The 18,614-nt window shown below is 44.4% G+C and overlaps 1 protein-coding gene across 1 annotated transcript in view; it reads left to right on the top strand.

The window, feature by feature from the left end:
* The first annotated feature begins 6 nt into the window (after positions 1 to 6).
* The window catches only part of LOC121673524 (VPS10 domain-containing receptor SorCS1-like), a 148,717-nt gene continuing 130,109 nt past the window's right edge, over positions 7 to 18,614 (top strand). Inside the window, exon 1 of the mRNA XM_042046883.1 lies at positions 7 to 187. Within this exon, the coding sequence (XP_041902817.1) occupies positions 158 to 187 (30 nt within the window). The 5' untranslated portion in view covers positions 7 to 157. The remainder of the gene's footprint in view (positions 188 to 18,614) is intronic.

The raw sequence follows: 18,614 nt of genomic DNA, 5'->3' as shown, positions 1-18,614 counted from the left end.
CCGGGGAGTGCCCGCGGCCGAGGGGCAGCGCGGCGGCCGCGCTCAGCCCCGCGGGCCCCCCGAGGATGGGAGAGCGGCGCGGCTGCGAGGGGCCGAGGAGCCGAGGCTGAGCAGCACCACCTTCGCGCTCACCGGGGATGCGGCGCACAACCAAGCCATGGTGCACTGGTCCGGCCACAACAGCAGCGTGAGTACCGCCCCGCAGACCCGACCCGACCCGACCCGACCCGGTCTGGCCGTGCTTGGTGGGGGAAGGAGCCGGGACAGTGGCGGGACGGGGCCGCGGCTGGCGCCGGGGCCGGGGTGCGGGGAGGAGAGGGGCGCTGGGTGGGCACCGTGCCCTTATTGCCAGCGGGAGTGGGACACGGAGCGATGGCCGCAGGAGAAAAGTTTTCCTGGGGAAAGGTGAAGGCGCGTGGGAACATCGTTCTGCCCCCGCCCCCGGAGGCAGAGCCGCGGTCCCCGGGCAGCGCGGCCGCAGCGCCCCGAAGGGCCGGGCTGGCCCGAGCCCTTCCGCTGCGCTACAGCGTGTCCCGTGGGCCGCTCCCCTGGGGACCCTCACTCTCCGTCTCTCCATATGTCATAAACACCGTGACACGCTTCGCTGCCTCCCTGCCTGGGATAAATGATGTATAGGGGTGGTGGAAAAGCCCTCCAGTGCCCCGCTGTGAGAGCTGGAGGCAAGAGAGATCCCATTAATTCATTAAGAGGCGGAAAGCCCCACAGCACGTCAAGGAGCTTAGAGTGGAGGCACGTAGTGCAAGCACAGTGAAAAGTTTGTAAAAAAATCCAAGGCATCTCACGCCTTTTCCCCGAAGTCAGTAACAACGAGTCGCTGAGGTGTCCCTGAAAGCCTGTGGGATTGTGTGTGTGCGTGTGTAGGGGGCATGTCCCAAAAGCCCACATGTTGTGCCATGATAGTGCAGGGCCCTCCCTCACACCCGCTTTGCAACGCCCGGCAGATGGCTGTGGACAAAACTTAAAGTTTCTTTTGACTTGGTGTCAGAAATACCATTTCTACTCTCATGTAGTCTGGGAACAGATGTAATTTAAATGACTCTGGGAAACCTGTATGTCTGGTGACAATATTCCCATTATTCTGATTATTATAGCTTGTCACTGCCTTGAAAATGCCTCTTTTATTGTTTTGCCACTATTGGAAATGAGTATAACGCTATTAACAGCATAGATTGGCTGCATTTTCAGATACATTCTTCATGGAACTTACTAGCCATGAGAAAAGCAAATTGTCTACTTACTTGTCTGTCTGTCTATCTGTGCATCAGCTACAGGTTCTAGTGTGCAATTCAACCATCTTTTTTTTTTTTTTTTTGACTGGAAGTTTTTTTGTCTATTTATTATTACTTAGGCAATAATTCTAACAGCAATGTGGATGTTACTTTTATTTAACCAATTTTTAAAGGCAGTTGTGTTTGCCAGGCATGAATTTCACTCTCATTAAAGACGAAAGTAAACACTGAAGAGAAAACAGCTGTATGGTATATTTCAGCACTACACTTGTCTCTAGGACTATTAATTTTTAATATAACATGCCATGTAATGAAGAAAACCACCTCTCTTTTGTTTCATTTTATTGCTGAATCAAGGAGTGTTGAGCAAAAGAATCTAAAATGCCTCCCCCATGCCTTCCCAGCGTGGATTTCCAATAGTTTTGAGTATTTCTGCTAAAAGTAGCAAAGAAAACTCATTCTGTAGGCATTTGCAGGGGAAAGAAAGGTTATTTTTTCCTAAAGCACAGCTCAGAAAGTGATTTTCACAATATTCTCCCTCCTTCCTTGGTTTCTTTTACAGAAACATTCTATTTAAACAACTAGTTTCCTTATACTTTAGGTGACTGAGGAGAGTAATGAAAGAAAATGTCTCAATTGTTTATGGCATGCCATTAGGATTTTGCACCTCAAAATACCATGCATTGAAAGCTTCCAACTCAAAAGCACAAGCTAAAGCAAAAGACTGGTTTATTGCCAGTGTAGTGTTTGTAGGAAGGAGAAGCAAGCATGTTAATAAATACTAATGTTATCTTTTTGTGAATTTTCTAATATGAGGTCTAGTATTCTGAGACTTTTTCACTCCTGTCTTTTCCAGAAAACATACTGCATTTAGTAATTAATTGGATTTTTTTTTTTATAACTGTGTAGCAGGAAAGTTATATGCTCGAATCTGGGTTCTTTCATTTATCAACAGCTAAGGCTGAATCCAATGCCTATTTTTCTGCTGCAGCTCAGTTTTTACCTAATTCTACTGTTGGGGTGTCTGTGGCACAGGAACATGAAGCAATTTGCCCAAGGTCACTCAGGCAAACAGTGTGGCTTCTTTTGCCAGCCACATTGGTTCCCAGCCCCACATCACAAAGCATAAATTTTCTTGGGTCGTGGGAGATGTAAAGCAGCAGGAAGGTGTATTGAAGATGGACAACAGATACTAACTCGTGTCATGACTATGCCAGTTGACCTAGGAGAGTCAGTAGGATGTATCTGTCTGTTATTGTATTCAGGCTGCCAAAGCAGTAAAGAGGCAAACAGCTTGCTTTTACAATTCTGTTACTTGAACAGACTTCAAAACCTAAGCTTTTGTCACTTATGTATTATTAAAAACACCATCAATCAAGTTTCATGCATTAGTGGTGGGGTATTCCTAAAAACTGGATGGATTTGCAAAGATGAAGAAGGTAATAAAAAATTGGGGTTTTACTGGGACGTGTAGATCTGCAGACACTCCACAAAAGGGAGGTCTTTGCAGCTGCTGGATGCCTTGTTAACCTAGAATGTTAAAACCCTCTGCTTTTAAAATAATTTTTATTATATATTAATTATATATTATATATTATTTTAAAAGCAAGTCTCTGTCCATCTCCTATCCCCCTTTTCTCACACATCCCTAAAATCCCAATTTAATTTATTAAAACATAATCCCTTCCAGGCAACAAACTTTTGTTTTCTCCATTTGCAGATAGTGAGGTCAGGATTACTATAGAGGCAAAAGGCTGGTGAGATCAGGGAATTTGGGTTCTCTGCTTTGTCCTGCCCAGAGGCTTTTTCTGTGACCTTAGGAAAGACAATTAACCTCTCTGGATCTCCTCTTCCATGTTAAATGAGGATAGTACTACTTAGCTACCACAAAGTGGTGGTGTGGAGCAGAATTCATTTCTGCTTTATACAGTACCTGAGGATCTTCAAGTGAAAATGGTTAGGAAAATACAAGAATACTATTTTGTGTAGAGGTGAGGTTTATATTCTCTGTGCTTGTATAAAGGGAACTTGGCTTAATTCAGTGGGTCTGATATTAGAAAAAGCAGACTTCTATTTGGGCTTCAAGTATCACTCTGCCCTAATAGAAGCATTTATTGAGCAAGGTCATGAAGCTCTTGAGGGACCTTGGAGAGATCAGATAAAATGTTTTCTTGCCAAAGCTTTTCTAAAGAAAGGAGAATTTTTAATGAAAAACACTATGATTCCCAACAGATCTGCAAGCCATTCTTTTTCCAAAACCATTCCCCTCTGAACACATATGCTGTGTACAAATGTGCCATTCAGTGCGCAGTTGTACCCTCTACACTTGTTTTCCCTCTCTAGATGTTTATGTTAGTGCATGAAATTTTCCTTGTTCTGCTCATCAGATGGTCTCTCCAACCTTCCTGTGAAGATGATTTGATTCCTCATATGATCTTTTCTTCCTTCCTCTCTCCCTGATTTCTAGGATAACGATCTGCAAAAAAAGGTAGCAGTACCTTTAATGCTCTTACGGTTTTAGATCTCACTATCTCATTTCTTGGTTAGTTTTCCAAGAGATTTTAAGAAGATACAGTGAATAAAAGACACTTACTAGGATTGCTCTTCGGGTATGATCACTGGTGGAATGGGAAATGGGAACTGTTGTCATTAGGTTTCAGAGCTGTTCCTCTGATGAATGTAGCTTTTTATAGGAAGTACTTAATTTTGTCCATGCTTTTTCTGTGATGGAATTACTACAACTTCTGTGGTGTTGTGGGCAGGTTTTTTTCAATATGAGAAGAAAAGATGCACATGTCTAGTTTTCTCTGGAAGACATTTTCAGCCCACCATCTATGGAGGCGCTGCAGCTAATGATCGCTGTGTACTTTAGCTATCCCATGTGTATATGCCCTTGCCTTTCTAGTAACCAGAGGCAAACTCCACGGAATCATTGAATATTAAGGGTTGGAAGAAATCTTAAAGATCATGTAGTCCCAATCCCCACTGCCATGGGCAGGGACATCTCCCAGATTCTGACATAAATTCTCTCAAACTTCTGGCATAAAGATGAGAAATGCACCATAATGCCCCAGTAAGAGCCGGAGAGGGCATTTGTCTAAGGCATGTGTAGTATTGCAGGTTGCTGAAGCCAGCCCAAGTTCCTATGTGATCCTAGGGGTTGGCTTTTTCATTCTATATGAAAAATGTCAGTTTTGCATTTTTTTTAGCTCATTGTAGTAGAGCAGTGCAGAAGATAAACCCGAAGCCTGGTGTGCTTCAATGGTGCAGCTGCTACTTGTGCAAATTGCATTGATGCTTACAGCATGATCCAGGCCCTGAAAAGTGGGAAAGGCAGGAGGAGAACTAGTGAGACGCTGGACTGGGGCCTTGTTTTATCTCGGCAGCCACACTGCACTGTTTTGTCCAGTCAACCTGTGACTGTCATTTCTAGAGTCAATATGGTTTCAAGATTGACTCCAAGACTTGGAATATGAGATGCCTTTGGGACAAGATGATAAAGAGGAGGCTAATAGTGCTGCAGTAGCTTACAGACGTTGGAAGCAGAGAGAAGATGAAGCTTATCTTACTGGTTGAAGAGGGATTAATATGTGTTAACGGCCCCAACATACCTCATATTGGACATTAGGAAAAGTTTCTTCTCAAAGAAAGTGCTGCAGCAAGGTACAAGAAAGTCTTTGGGGATTTTCAAGACTCATGTAAAGATGATGATCTGATGGGAACCATTCTGCTCTGAATGGGTTTTCTTTACCTCCTATTACCACCCATCCTTTTTCTTTACCCTATACAAGGTCTGGGGGCTGGCAGTGACAAGCAGGTTGTGCAAGTTCTCACAGTGAAGCCTGTCTCTTCCGGGAATGATTCCTCTGAATGCTGTTGGCAGGGTTCTGGTGTGATCTGCTAATGTACTGGTGGTTGGATGCTGAGACATTACTCACTCCCATGGAGAATTACAAGCTGGGGAGGCCAATGGGTTCAGTCTGTGCCAGGTAGTTTTTCATTAAGATGCCTTGCAATGCAGTATGTGATGGGCAATATTTGCAATTCCAAATAGACTGCTATGCTTGGAAGGGAGGAAGGGGAATCTTTAGGCAGGCAAAGCTGCATTTAGTTGTCAGCCATGGGTATCTGCTCCAAAAGTCCAGCTGGATTTCAGTCTAAAATGTTTACTCCTAGAGTGCAAAAATGGTAACAGAGCAACCATATTAATTGCACTGCATTTTGTAAATATTTTAATTTCTGTGCTAGACTGTTTCTTTCTCAAATACCTTTTGACTAGGTTATGTTCTTGCTGCCGTTGAAGGTAGTCCAACTCTGGCAAAATATCTTGAGGCGTTACCACTTTCCTCTATCTTTATTAATGAAGCTTGCCACTTAAGTCCTTCTCCAGGACCTTGCCAACCCATTTTTAATTAATATTTAAATAGAAGATTGGGAACGAAAATTAAACTCTGGCACGGCAACTGCTTTTGTGGTTTCTTTGAGTTAGTAGGGCAGGGAGAAGACATCTGGAAAATATTCTTTGTGTTATTTCTCTCCAGACTGGTTTCATTGCAAAGTCAGCTTGATGGCCAGTATATGGGCCTGGATATTATTTGTGGCCCATTGTGGATATTGTTCCCTGGGCCGTTTCCCTGCCTGGCACAGCAAACTGTTGATGTTCTTGTAGTTCCAAGCTTACGAAACAGAACTGCTCCTGTCCTAGGTGTCTGTCAGCAGTTTCTCTTCAGACCTCAGTACTCAGACTTTGCCATGATCAGGGATGAGGCCTAGGACTTGTGGCTAAACTTTCACAGTGGACTAAATGCAAATAGAAACAGCTACATGATTCTTTAATTATTTTTTTCATAATGGAAAACATTCACCCAATCAGTCGATGAAGTCTTTTGAAAATGGGTGTGAGCAGATTTATGTTAGGCGGGGGAGATTTTTCTCAAATGGGAGGTGAGATGAAACAAATATTTTCTTGAAGGTAAGGCTGTAGGAAGATGAAACTTTCTGAGAGTTTCCAAATTTATAGCTGCATTTGTAGTAGAGATTTCAGAAAACATAGCAGAACAGCGTTGCCTAATGGGAAAAGCACAGGTGAAGGGCAAAGATCTTTAGTGTTACTTGTTCTAAAGGATACTGGCAATCAGTCTTGCAAACAGTCAAGAATTTACTCAAGTCATACCGTGGTGTACTGCTCCTTGAGCTCCCTGGGTGTCTGTGCGTAGAACGGAGAGCAGTACATGGTTACTTCAGTTAGCACTCGCACAATTTCAGATTCCTGTCAGAATTGAGGGCCAAGCCTGAGCTCATGGTTAGGGTTGGTTGAAGACATTGCAGGGGACCTGTCAGTTATGGAGCTAAGGCTTGGGTTTGGCTGGGCTCTGGTCAATTTTCCAGTGAGAATGTGTGTTTGAAGGTGTTGAATCCAACCTGCCTCAATCAAGACAGTAAATTAAATGACATGTTCCTTGTGAAGCATTGAATGCTGTAATTGCAGAAATTCCCCAAAGCAGCAAAGTATTTGTTTGGATCCTCAGTTTAAACTGATGTAGGATTGATCTAGGCTAGTTTACTGTTGTTGAGAATTCAACCTGTAGGATCCTATAGCAGCAGAAAATAAGATTGAAGAATGAGTACAGAGGTGAGGAAACATGGAGCAGTACAGCAAGGAGACCTGTGGACCCTTTATGTTTTCTGAATTACAGCCACAGGAGTGTTGGCAGATGAGTTGCCTTCTCTCTTGTGCTCAGCCTTTCACCGTCTCTTGCTTGGCTCAGTTTGTTACTCTGTGCGAGTTTGACCCACGCTGTAAGCCATGTTGGAGACTGCTCTGGTGACATAGTTGGTGGACCCCAACAGGAAATTTAAGCTGAAATATCCCTTAGCCGGAATATACTTTGCTGCAGTCACACCTTTGCACGCAACTTTCCTGGTTTGCTTAAGCTCTGTGTAGGAATCCAAGGTAAACAAATTCCCAAATCCTAACTTCCCCTTAATGTTCAGGGAGAACCACATCACTGTTGTTAGTATTTCTTCCGTGCAAAAAGGAGAGCATGGAAGTATTTCCTTTCCTGCCTTTATGGGGTGTTATGAGACTGAGGGAACCAAAGAAAATTTGCTGCATGTTTGTAGAACGTGGCTGCATGGGTATAAACATATTTGATAAATAATCTGCCATGGAAATTTTAGGGTCAATTTCCAGCCCTCATAACCCTTGGAGTCCCAGAATGCAATAAAAGTAAGAACAGATTGATGCTGAGTGATCATATCTTTCTTTTGTTCATCCCTCTCGGTGCTGAAGGAGACCTGATTGCTCTCCCACTAAAACGAGTGGCAAAGCCCTGACACTGAGGCTGTCGCGGTGTTTTTTCCTCTTCGTATCCCGACACGCGACACAATCGCCGGCCAGGCAGCTCTGCAGAGCACTACAGGGCCTGCGTGCCCCAAATAGCAGCAGTTTTAATTAGCTCCAGCGGGGTGTGGATCCCCGGGCACAGGCTGAGGGAAGGGTGCGGGTTGCCCGGGTGAGGGAAGCGGAGCCGGGCGCTAGAGGGAGCGTGGGCATCTGAGAAAGGGAGGGAGCGCTGCTGGAGCCCGGGACTGCGTGCTGGGGAGGCAGAGGCTGCTGGAATATCGATATGGAAACCCGCTCGGAGTCACTGACTCTGGGAACTCCCGCTGTCTGGGGTTCCCTCCGTGAGAGAGGAGACTCCTACCAGACACGCGCTCGTGGTAAAGCGTTCTGCCGTCCCGTGCATTGATGCTGTCTCCCTTTGTGCTGTCTCTAATCGCTGTCAGGCTTTTTCCTGAAGATGGGATTCCCTGTGCCGGAGTCTCTCATCTGCTCCGTCCCCTCCAGCCTGAGTCATGTGCCTATAAAACCTCCAGCATCCCCCTCAGCTGCCGGCGGTGCAGCCGGTGTGGGAGAGGGATCGTGTTTGACCTGTGCGGCACGGGAGGCAGCGATGCGGGTCCTGGCGGCACCCTGCATCTCCCCCACTGCCCTGCCCCGTTGTGTCGGCGCCAGCCCCCGAGGGTCACTGCTGACAGACCCACCTCGATGCCGATCTGCTCCCTCTCCCACACCATCGACAGCGACGGGGGAGGGCAGGAGAACTGGGCTCCATCACCTCTCTCCCTGTGCCTGATCCACAGAGGATGCTCTTGCCCTGACAGGTCCCTGCCACTTGGCACTCTTGAAGTTGAAGGTGTTGCACAAATCTTAGTGTTTGTGTTCCTCTTTTCATTTCTTGTGGATGTGGAGGAACAGTAAGAATTTGAATTCTTACCAGCCACTTCACTGTGGGACAAAGAAACATTTCCTGGGAATAATGGTTGCACATACTGATCTCTTTGGGACTAAAATGTATGTTTGGGATTTAAAAAAAACTAGGACCGAGCAACTGCAAATCACTTAGGTCAATGATGGGCTGAAGAACTTGGGATGCTGGAAGCAACTGCTTTGACACTGCTTTAGTCTGTAACGTGTGGTTACTGCTGGTACATCTTCAGTGGTGCTGCTGGTAGACTCCAGAAATGGTTTGAGCCTCTCATGGGGATTTGGTAGAGGACCCCAGTGAGGGGTTAATGGAGCAGAAGACTTGACACAGAGCTCCTGCTGACTTTTGAGGCAGAGAGTAATGTATGGGTTGATTTCAGATGTGCGTCCTTGGGTGCCAGAGGAGAGCAGGCTGTGCATGCAGGTTGTCTTTGTGATTCGTGGTCTTGCCATTGTGCCTAAAGTTTGTGTGTTGCCCCATGTCTTGGCTTCTGTATCTACAAGGAAGAGTTAACTCACGTGAAGGGCTGTTGCTGAGGCTTGAAATGGATGGACATTTGCAAAAGCTGTTGGGTGGAAGAGAATGTGTAAAACATGATTATCTTCCTCTTGCCAAAATGCTTTAGGACCTCATGGGTGCAGGTGGGGAGGGAGTGGGACCTTTAATTGGTTGTTAGTCTTTCCCTGCAGTTGGTGACTGTTTGAAAAATCCCTCCCCAGCTGTGGTCAATACCATGAGGTGCAGGCATATTTGGCTGGTCTGTGGCCTTATTTGCCTGTTAGAAAACTGGGAGGTGAATTCATTCTGCACAAGGCAGTGGGGTGGATGGCTGTGTATATGGAGACATTTCTCTGTTCAGGTCTTCCTGTCCTTTACCACCAAAGCCTGCCAATTTGGAGCTTGCAGAATGACAGACATGACTGTACTTATAAAGGTCTTCTGCTGCCTGCTTCAGCTGTGTATTCCCACGGTCATTAAAAGGAAGGTCAGTAGTATAAGCCTTTTTTTTCTATTTTTTTGAGAAAACTGAGGCATGCAAGAAAGGAGGGATCTACTCTGGATCTACTCAGTATTGATGTGTCTACGTAATAACAAAGGACTTATTTTACTTCATTGCCGCAGCTTAGATGCTGTGTATATTTTTTTTATAAGGGATTTCATGAAAGAAAGGAAAAATAGGTGAGGACTTAAGAAGGAAAAGAACAGGGCTCTCAAGAGTAGAAAAGTAGAACATGCACAGCTAAAATCATTAACAGATTGATCAAGTTAAAGCACTGAAAAGTTCTGTCTCAAAGTGTTTTAAGACCATCTTTGTCTGCTCTTCCAGTCCCTTTACCTGCTTGGCTTCACAGATCAAGCCGTTTGAAATTGCAGCTCCTTTTGAGCTGGATGAGAATCAACATGATGAGACTGTGGGAGCCATGAATTTGGGCTTTCATTGGAAATGCAAACAGGAGAGGCATCACATCTGTCTGATGAGGGGCGTGGGAGCTGACTCTGAAGTATGTGGATTGTTTGGAATGAGTTGGAATAATTTAGGATGATAGCACGTGTACTTTTGAGTGCCTGTTTGTGCAATTTTACCTGGGGTAATGTAGTATGATGCAGAGTTCAAGGGTCTTGTAAGCTTCTAGGTTCGTTAAGGTGGCTTCCCCACCATTTATGTTCCACTTCACAGCCAAAGGGGAAAAGTCTTTGTCCAACACCAGGTGCAGGTGAAGCACTCCTGAGTGAGACAGGGCAAATGAATCTTCTTTCTGCCCTCTTGGTGGGGCATGGTTGGGTTTCCTTGTGTCAGTCTTCTGCCAGGTGGAGGGCTAGGCCAGCATGTGAGGAGTAATGTCCTTGTTCTACCACCCACAGTGTCTTTCTAGTTTTATTCCCAACCAACCAAATGTTGCTAGTATTTGACACTGCAGTGGAAGCATGGATGGGGGTGCAGGTGGGTGTCTGGGGCTGGGGCCTGGCACTTGTGGACAGACAGACTGGCTCTCTGAACTTGCATGAACCTTGTGTTTGGAGTGGGACAGGGTTTTCCTTCAGTTCGGCCAAAAGCCTGGTGCAGGACAGGACTGGTGAGCCTGCACGTGAAGGAGACCTGTCACCTTTTGCACACAGTGTGTGGTGGGAGAGGCAGGCCTGCCTGCTGTTCTGGGGGGCCCTGAAAAACACATTTGTACCTTGCCTGAAAAGAGCTTTGCCTGTGAGACAGTGAGATTGCAAACCGGTGTGATAGCCATGCTACTAGAGAGAACTGGTATTTCAGAAGAAAGAATGTTTATTCAGGTGTACTTTGGCAACGGTTGGAGCAACACCAGGACAAAGCCCCATCCAGTCACAGTGTCCATATCAGGTGTCACAGAAGTATAATAGAGATTGTTTGGCTACCTATGAGTAGCTGAGCCTTTAACAGAAGGGCTTTCAGAAAACGGTGGGATATGGAATAAAGCAGAAAATGATCTGGCCAGGGCAGCCCACCAGATTATGATTTCTGCTGAGTGTTTTTGATGCCCTGTCCCAGTAGCCATGCTGAACACTTTGTTATCTGACCTGTGAGAGCTGTCTGCTCTCTGAAGGACCAGGAAATGAGTAAAATGCCTGGTCATTTTGTCAAGCAAAAGAAGTTTGCAGCCACTTAACTGTGTGCCCTTCCAGGACTCTTCTCTCTCTCTGTGTCTTCTGTCATCTCTGTCATGATCCCTCCTTCTGCTGCCTGTTTGGAGGGGTTATGAGTGGCACAAGGTATCCTTGGCTGAGCATTACAGGTGTGCTGTAGAGCTGGCTGTGATTGATGAATCAATCAGTTGGAGCCCTGCCAGCTATGAAAGTGGACACTGGGTGGCTTATGGTTCTGGCCAGATACTATTTTGGGGCCTGCTTCTTCCCTCAGCTCAGCGTAGAGCAATTCTGCACCTCTGTGACCTTTTATCCCTTGTTGAATTCAGTTCAAATTGGTCTCAAGATTCCAAAGTTATCCCTCCTATGCTAACTCACAGATAGCGTGGTCTGTTGATCCAAAGCAGAAACTGTTTCTTTTTCAAGGCACCTAAACCACAGCTCCAGCATCAGCACTGAGGAGTTCTTAATTTTCGTAATTAAGTGTTCATGTTGGTTTTTGCTACCCTGCCTGAAAACTCAGTTCCTTTAATCAAAGGCAACATTGCTGATAGTGTAGCATTCTCAGCTTGCTCATACAGCACCTCTTTGTGGCAGGTTCAATGCTACGTGCTTTTCCCTTTAATTAATTTCAGATTATCTGCATTACTTGTTCCTCCTTGTTACTGCAACTAACAAAGCCTGCCTTTCTGAGTTGCACTGAGGTTTTGTTCTTTGGGCTCTCATCTTTCTGTGGATTTAAAAAAAAAAAAATTTATTTGTGCTTCCTGTAGTGCTACTGGAAACAGGCAATAAACTGGATTGGGGAGATGGAGAAACAACTCATAGAAAGGGGAAATAGGCAGGTCTAATTCTGCAGAATGAGATCAAATGTTGCATGGTAAAATAGTGAATCATTTGAGAATGCTACGTCTTCTGTAAAAGAGGAGGTTCTTATTTTCTTTCCCAAAGACAAAGTTTAACAGTCATGAAAGTCACTGACTAAGTGGATGCTATTCTGAGGCTGGAATGAGCCAGAGTTCTCCTCACGTGCTCACCCTGGGGGAGACAAGGGTGAGAGGCCAGAGCTGATCCATGGAATGTGTGAGGATGCAGGAGTGAGTTGATGTGTGTGTGAAAGTGTTCAGTCCTGTTGTTTCTGTTTCTAGCCCTGTCTAATGCTGTGCATTCTTACCTCAGAGAGTTGGCTGGAACATTTATTGCCCTTGGTACCTAACAGGTTTAACAAAACAAAGCTTGCTGTACCTGTGTTTGTCAAAATCAGCTGTGTGAGGGCAGCTCAGAGTAGGATGGGAGGGGACAGAGTGGAGCTTCCTGTGCTTTTTTACATCTTTTAAAATCCCCTTTTAATCACTACGTGGTTTAAAAGAAAAAAAGTGTTTTAGAAATGTAGAGGACACTATGCCTATGTTTACATGTGTGTAAGGATATGTAACCTGATAACTATAGAACTAGGTATATAACTATGTAATTAGGAAAATGTAGCCAGGGATGATTTGGGGCCATAGTCTGATTCTTCCTGCTTTTCCTCTGTTCCTTCTCTACACCCCCCTGCTGTAATCTGTGGGCTCTGATGCTATTATATGGTACTGCAGGTCCCTTCCTCCTCTTTCCTTTGCTATGGCCTTTGCACAGTGGCAGTGACTTGTACAGCCTCTGGTATGAGTCAGAGTGAAGGTTTTTCTGTGCCTGTCACAGTTGGATTTGGCAACCCTCAGTTACATCAGGTTCCGTAGGCTGAACGTGGTTGTTGGTGTGATGAATTTGGAGCTCTCCTAAAGCGCGTGTCCTCCCTGGTTCAGTGCTGCTCTGCTCTGGTCTGCAGATCTCACTGATCAGGAGATGGGAGGGAATGGTAGTAAGGCGGGAAAGAGCTGGCAATTAACTGGGATCTCTCCTTTCAACCTTTTTTGTCCTGAGCTAAGAACGTTTTTTTCTTTTCCAGAAAATGCCAGTGGAGTTGAAGGGTTTTAAGAGAGAAGTAGAAAACTATGTTTAACGATAAACATTTGGAATAGGAGAGGCTTCCTCCCCACACAGCTGTATGTACAGCACCTTGCACAAATTCTGTGTCTTTAAAGGATGATGTATATGATACAGATGCAGAACTTTGCCATTGTTTTCATCTTCATACATGGAATTTGAATTTTCTGAAGAGGAGGCAGTGTGGGCATTCCCTGCCAGCTTGTTTCTACAGACCATAGATGATCAGTTGTGTTGGGGCAGATGTGGCCTTTTCTGCTGTTTCTGACTTTTTGACACCAGGTTGTGCCAGTCCCTGGGGTGGCACACTGGTCAGTTTTGTGCTTGCTTTCTCCCTCCTGAACATGGGCCAGAAGGTGTTTTGCTCCTGTGATAGTCCCCTGTGGTGAATATTTGTTGACAGACAGTGCTGGCTACAGGGCAGCTGGCAGCTTTTTCTGGTTCATTCTTTATTTAAATGGTCTGCCTCCAGAGGCACGCTTGTGCTTGACTTGTCCTGATGCATTTTTCTTGGGCATCCTTCTGCTACGGCAGCTCCTGCCCAGGGCATGGACAGAGAATGAACCTAATAGATGGAATTAGCACCAGAGGAGAAAAAACCAGTCCCCTGAGCAAGGCATGCACAGCCACTGGGAACTTAGACAGTGTTTTGATGATGTACTGCTTTGTGCCTAAGTCCTGCTGGGGGAGAAGGGAGGAAAGGGATTATTCGAAGTCAGGGGATCTGACTCCCAGGAGTCTGGGACATGGTCAATTTGGGTTAGACATGCCATGGCTGAATGGTACTTGAAATTGTCTCAGACAAGAACTGGGGAGAGAAATACTGTCAGGAGGCTTTTCTCCTTCTTATTTATGCTGAATGGGTCATTCTCACCTGCCAGGGTGCATAAATTGCTGTCACGAAAGCTAAAGCTTTAGACCACTGGCAAAATGATCTGTCCTGGCATTAACTGAAGGGAGAGGAAGGATGTCAGTAAATACCTATTAGCCTTTCAAGGGGTACTGTTCAGCTGATGTTAGTGTTCCAAATCCACTCTTGTTTATGGTGATTTTATGTTGGTGTTGCTTCAGTAGAACTTGATTTATGCTAGTGTGGGCAGGACCCTAATGTGAATATTCCTGTATGCAGTTAGTTTTGCTAGTCTGGGTCTTTAGGTGTCTTTATGTATCTTTATGTATCTCCTTTAATTTGTGCCCTTGATTTTTTTTTTTCATTTGTCTTGTATTTTCTTTTCTATTGTCCTGAACTTGGGACAGTGAAAATGAGTTGTCTGATTGTGGGGAACATGACTAAGTCTGTGACTTAAGGGAGGAAGACTCAGGTATCGCCATAGTGTGGGCAAGTATCTTTCTCCCTTTCTTGCTCTGATGAGAAACTTGGATATTCAAGTGCACTAGCATGTGCATTAGCAATGCAAACAGTGATGTTAATTGCCTACCAGTGATTTGAACACTTCAGGGTGAGAATTGCCAAGCTGGAACTTGCCAAGTCTCTGTTCTTCTGGAATATTTAGAATAAAAATCTCAGTGTTAAACTGTATCCTAAATGCTATTGGGCTTGTTCTGGAAGAAGATGGATATCCCTTCCTGGTGCACGTGGTGTCTCTCAAAGCCTTTTGGGCCACTGTGGGCTGTCAGTTCACTGCTTAGCTAAATATCTTCACTTCTTCTGAGGGGTTTCTGTTTTGAGAGGTCACAAGTACCCACCTGACTGGAATTTGGAGGGAGGAAACCCTTTGTAATAAACTAGCAAACCAGACTTTTAAACACTGTGCTATGCTGTAGCCTTGAGCTGGGGTTGCCAGGCTGTTCTGTGCTTGTTGTAGAAACAGCTGCTATGAGGAGATTTTTTTTTTTTTTCAGCTGAGTAGATAAATAGTACACAGACTTGGCCAGACAGACCAAGTGCTGTGGGTGATCCCTTTGCCAGACTGGACATGGTGTTCTGGATCCCTCACTTCTGCCTGGAGCAACTTGTCACTGGAACCCTTTGGTTTGTCTTTTGTTCTCTCTTTAATAAAACTGCTGTGCTTGTTTTAAATCCTTGGTATTGCAATAAAATCTTGCCTCAATAAGGACCTTAGCTTGATGAAGCAGGAGCTCCTGTCAGAGCAGCATGTTTTATTTCAAGGGCATATTTTTCATCTTCCTGATGCTGAGTAGGGCAACAGTAATACCTTCAAAGTCAGTGCTGATACACTGATGAAATTTCAGTAAGATGAGAATTAGATCCATGTGCCTTCCCGTTCTCTGGTGGCTGGTGGGCTTGGATGGGATGGAATTTGAAAGCCCCTTCCATCTGCAAGGCTGTGATTCTACCTGAGTTTCATAACAGCAGCCAGGAAAGCATCAACACAGTGATAAATTACCAAGTGTCAGAAGCCATCACGCTGCATGGTGAAGCAGTGGTGTCTCTTGGAGGGGTTGAGCAATCCAGGAATGCAGTCCTTTAGAAGTAGCTTTGAGTGATGATGAGGGCTTCATTTGCAAAGTTCCACCAAGCAATGTCCAAACAGCACGTCAAACAAAAATGAGGCTTCTTTACTGCCGTGGTAGAGACCATCCTGGCTGGTGGTGTGGTGTGTTCTCTTGCCGCTTTGCTCCTTGCCTGAGCTCTGGATCAGTTTCCCAAATTCCATTGTTGGCTGTGACCTCTCTAGCCATGCTGTGCTGGTCCTTCACTGGTCCTGGGTTTAGGTTCCCCTCTAGCTCAGGTCCTGCTGGCTCGTCTGACTGGTGCAGCAGTGTCTTGATGAAAGCCCAGAGAAATAATCTGGATTTTGGCTCAGAAATTAAGGCTCCTTAGCCCTTGAGGATGAATGACTTAAAGCACAAACAGACAGTGTGGTAAAGGCAGTGTATTTATTAGAGCAAGCTCCCATTAACTCTTCTCCTTGACAGGTTAAATATCTCTAGCTGCTCTTGTCCACTGTCATATAAGGTCTGACTCAAAGCCAGTGAATTCTTTGCATTTATATTGAGTTTAATGGGGTTTGGACCTGCGCCCAGGATCATAAGATCAGATATGCTGGACGAGACCAAAAGTCCATCTATTGCCAATGTCACACTGCTTAGTAGCACAGCTGTATCTGGCAGTGAATTGTATCTGGCATCTCTCTGGAATCAAGAATTTGTAGTACAGAGAGCTCTGTAAATAACTGACTGCTCACCTTGGTGTTTTTGAGTGTGTGTGGGCTGGTTGACAGAAGGGAAATAATTTGGGTTTAATCCCTAACCCCCATCACCACCCTGACAGGTCTCCCCAGGCTTTGACTTGGACAAAGCACATACTTGCATTCTGATTTAGAAAAGATAAACAAACACCACCACAACCAACCAACAAAATAAAAATCACATCTCCCTAATTTTTAAGGAATTGTTTAAAGAATTTTTTGTTATGGAAAAGCTGATACTTTTATTTTAAAAGGTTAAAACAAGTATTTATTATATAGTTATGACAGCAAATTCAGCACAATTTAGAAGATACAAAATATGCTGGCCTTAAGTTTCTATTTTACTGTAGAAAGTCATGCTTGAAAATACTGCTCCCTGTGATTTTTTTGTGCTATGCTGTCTTGGTGTAAAGTCAGTGAAAAGAAGGTTGCAGTGTTTATGTGCTCTTGTTGGAGGAAAGCAGTGAGCTCCATGGGTAAAAATAGGGATTATAGTGTCTGATGCAGGGCCTGCTTGTAAGGTCATGTTGTTTTGTTTTAATTACAGGAATTACCTTGCTGACGTCAGTTTGTCAGTCAGCAGGGTGGATGCTCACACACTGTTCTGGAGGTGGCCAGAAAATGACAGGTAGTTTAGAGAGTGGTTTTTTGGTTGTGTTTGTTAGTTTGTTGGTTTTTTTTTTTTTTGTTTGGTTTTTTTTTTGAAGAAGTTTTTAAACTGGAAACTTCAAACTGAAAAACATGTGTGATTTTTGCTTGTTTATTTGTTTTGAGTTGTTTAGTTTTGGTTTGTCATTTATTTAATTTTTAATATGGGTTTCTTAGCATTTTTTTGCTAATAATACCAGCTGACAGAAACTAAAATCAAACTCCCTCTTCATCCTGATTTAGAAACTCACCAATTTATGGCTGGGTAGGTTGGGTGTGTTTGCGAGTGGAGGGGGAGTTGCACTTCAGATCTAAATTACTTGGTCGCATTCCTGATTTACAAGAAGAAACTTTAGGGGGAAAAAAAAGTAGCATTTGCCAGCATAAAGTTGCAACTGAAATGGAGTCATGAGTGCCTTAGGGGGCAATGAGGTAGAGCTTTCATGTGCGTCACTTGTGCAGGATGCAGAAATATGTAGGAACTCAGCCTTTAGGCTTTATATTAACTGCTGACAAGTTGTTTCCCTCTGTGCCTCAGTTTCCCCGCCTGTGAGAGGCACCTGGCCTCCTTTGCAAAGCCCTTGTGGAGTGGCTGGTGGGAAGCACTGGATAAGCACTGCTATCTGTAGCTATTGGCAGCTGAGGTCTGGACCAACATGCCTTTTTTATTCCTTCCCGTGGGGAATCAGACACTGGCCACAGTTCAAGGCAGGCAATAAATGCAAATAGTTCTACTGTATTTTTTCAATCTAAATTTTCTTGGGTGGCAAAAACAGCATAACAAAGTTTTGAGACCTGTGGCCTGTTTGAATGTGATCCAGTGGGTTGTAGTCTCAGAGCTGCTGTGTAGATGTTCCAGTTGAATTCAATTTGTGGTTTGCTTTTTGAAACATAATTTCATTTCTAAGTGTGGAAAGTGTACGGAGCTGAGATTTGTCCTGGTGCTGGGAGGAGAGTCCTAGTCTGATTATTTAAAATGAATTAGTTCTGATGAAATATTTAGCCTTTAAACAACACATTTAATGCACTGAATTGCATTTTATTTATTAATGGCTGTTGCAATGAGATTTGGAGAGAAATTCTGCTAAAACGCACTGTTCTTATACTGCCAAATATAGTAATGATTATAATATTTTGTTGAATTATTAATATCTACTGTGCCTACAGAGCTACATAAGCATCAGATTTCAAAATTGCTTTTATCTGACGACTGACATGTGGACATTGTTTTGCTTATTTTTGGTGGTTTTTTTCAAACAGTTAAAAAAAAAATGTAATTAAAATGATAAAAAGAAAGCAGGAAGGCCAGTCAGGTGTTGCTCGTGTTTAACTCTTTTTTCATTATCAAAGCACCCCCAGGAAATATGTCAAAGATTATTTCTTTCTGCCAGCACCAGGTCTGCTTGCAAAGAGAGATTCCTTGTATGGAAAGACTGCAGAGAAGAGGAAAGGTGTGTGTGTGAAAGCCAGGCTGAAGGACATCACTGCCTCTTTAGCAAAACACCCTTGTCCCACTGCCACCTCCCCTGCTGCCGAGGGCTGATCCGTATGTCATCCATCCCCAGGAGGTTATTGACAAAGAAAGATGGGCAGAGCACTTCTAATCTCTGTGGACCAGATTTTCTGCCTCTAGGACAGACACTAATCTGTCAGAGGTTGGGCTCGCAGCCAGT

This window comes from Corvus kubaryi, unplaced genomic scaffold (genome assembly GCF_017639235.1).
Source record: "Corvus kubaryi isolate FWS band 111438036 unplaced genomic scaffold, C.kubaryi_AGA036_p1.0 65477, whole genome shotgun sequence".
Lineage (NCBI taxonomy): Eukaryota > Metazoa > Chordata > Aves > Passeriformes > Corvidae > Corvus > Corvus kubaryi.
Note: the sequence above shows the minus strand (reverse complement) of the source record. Positions and strands in the feature narration are given on the sequence as shown.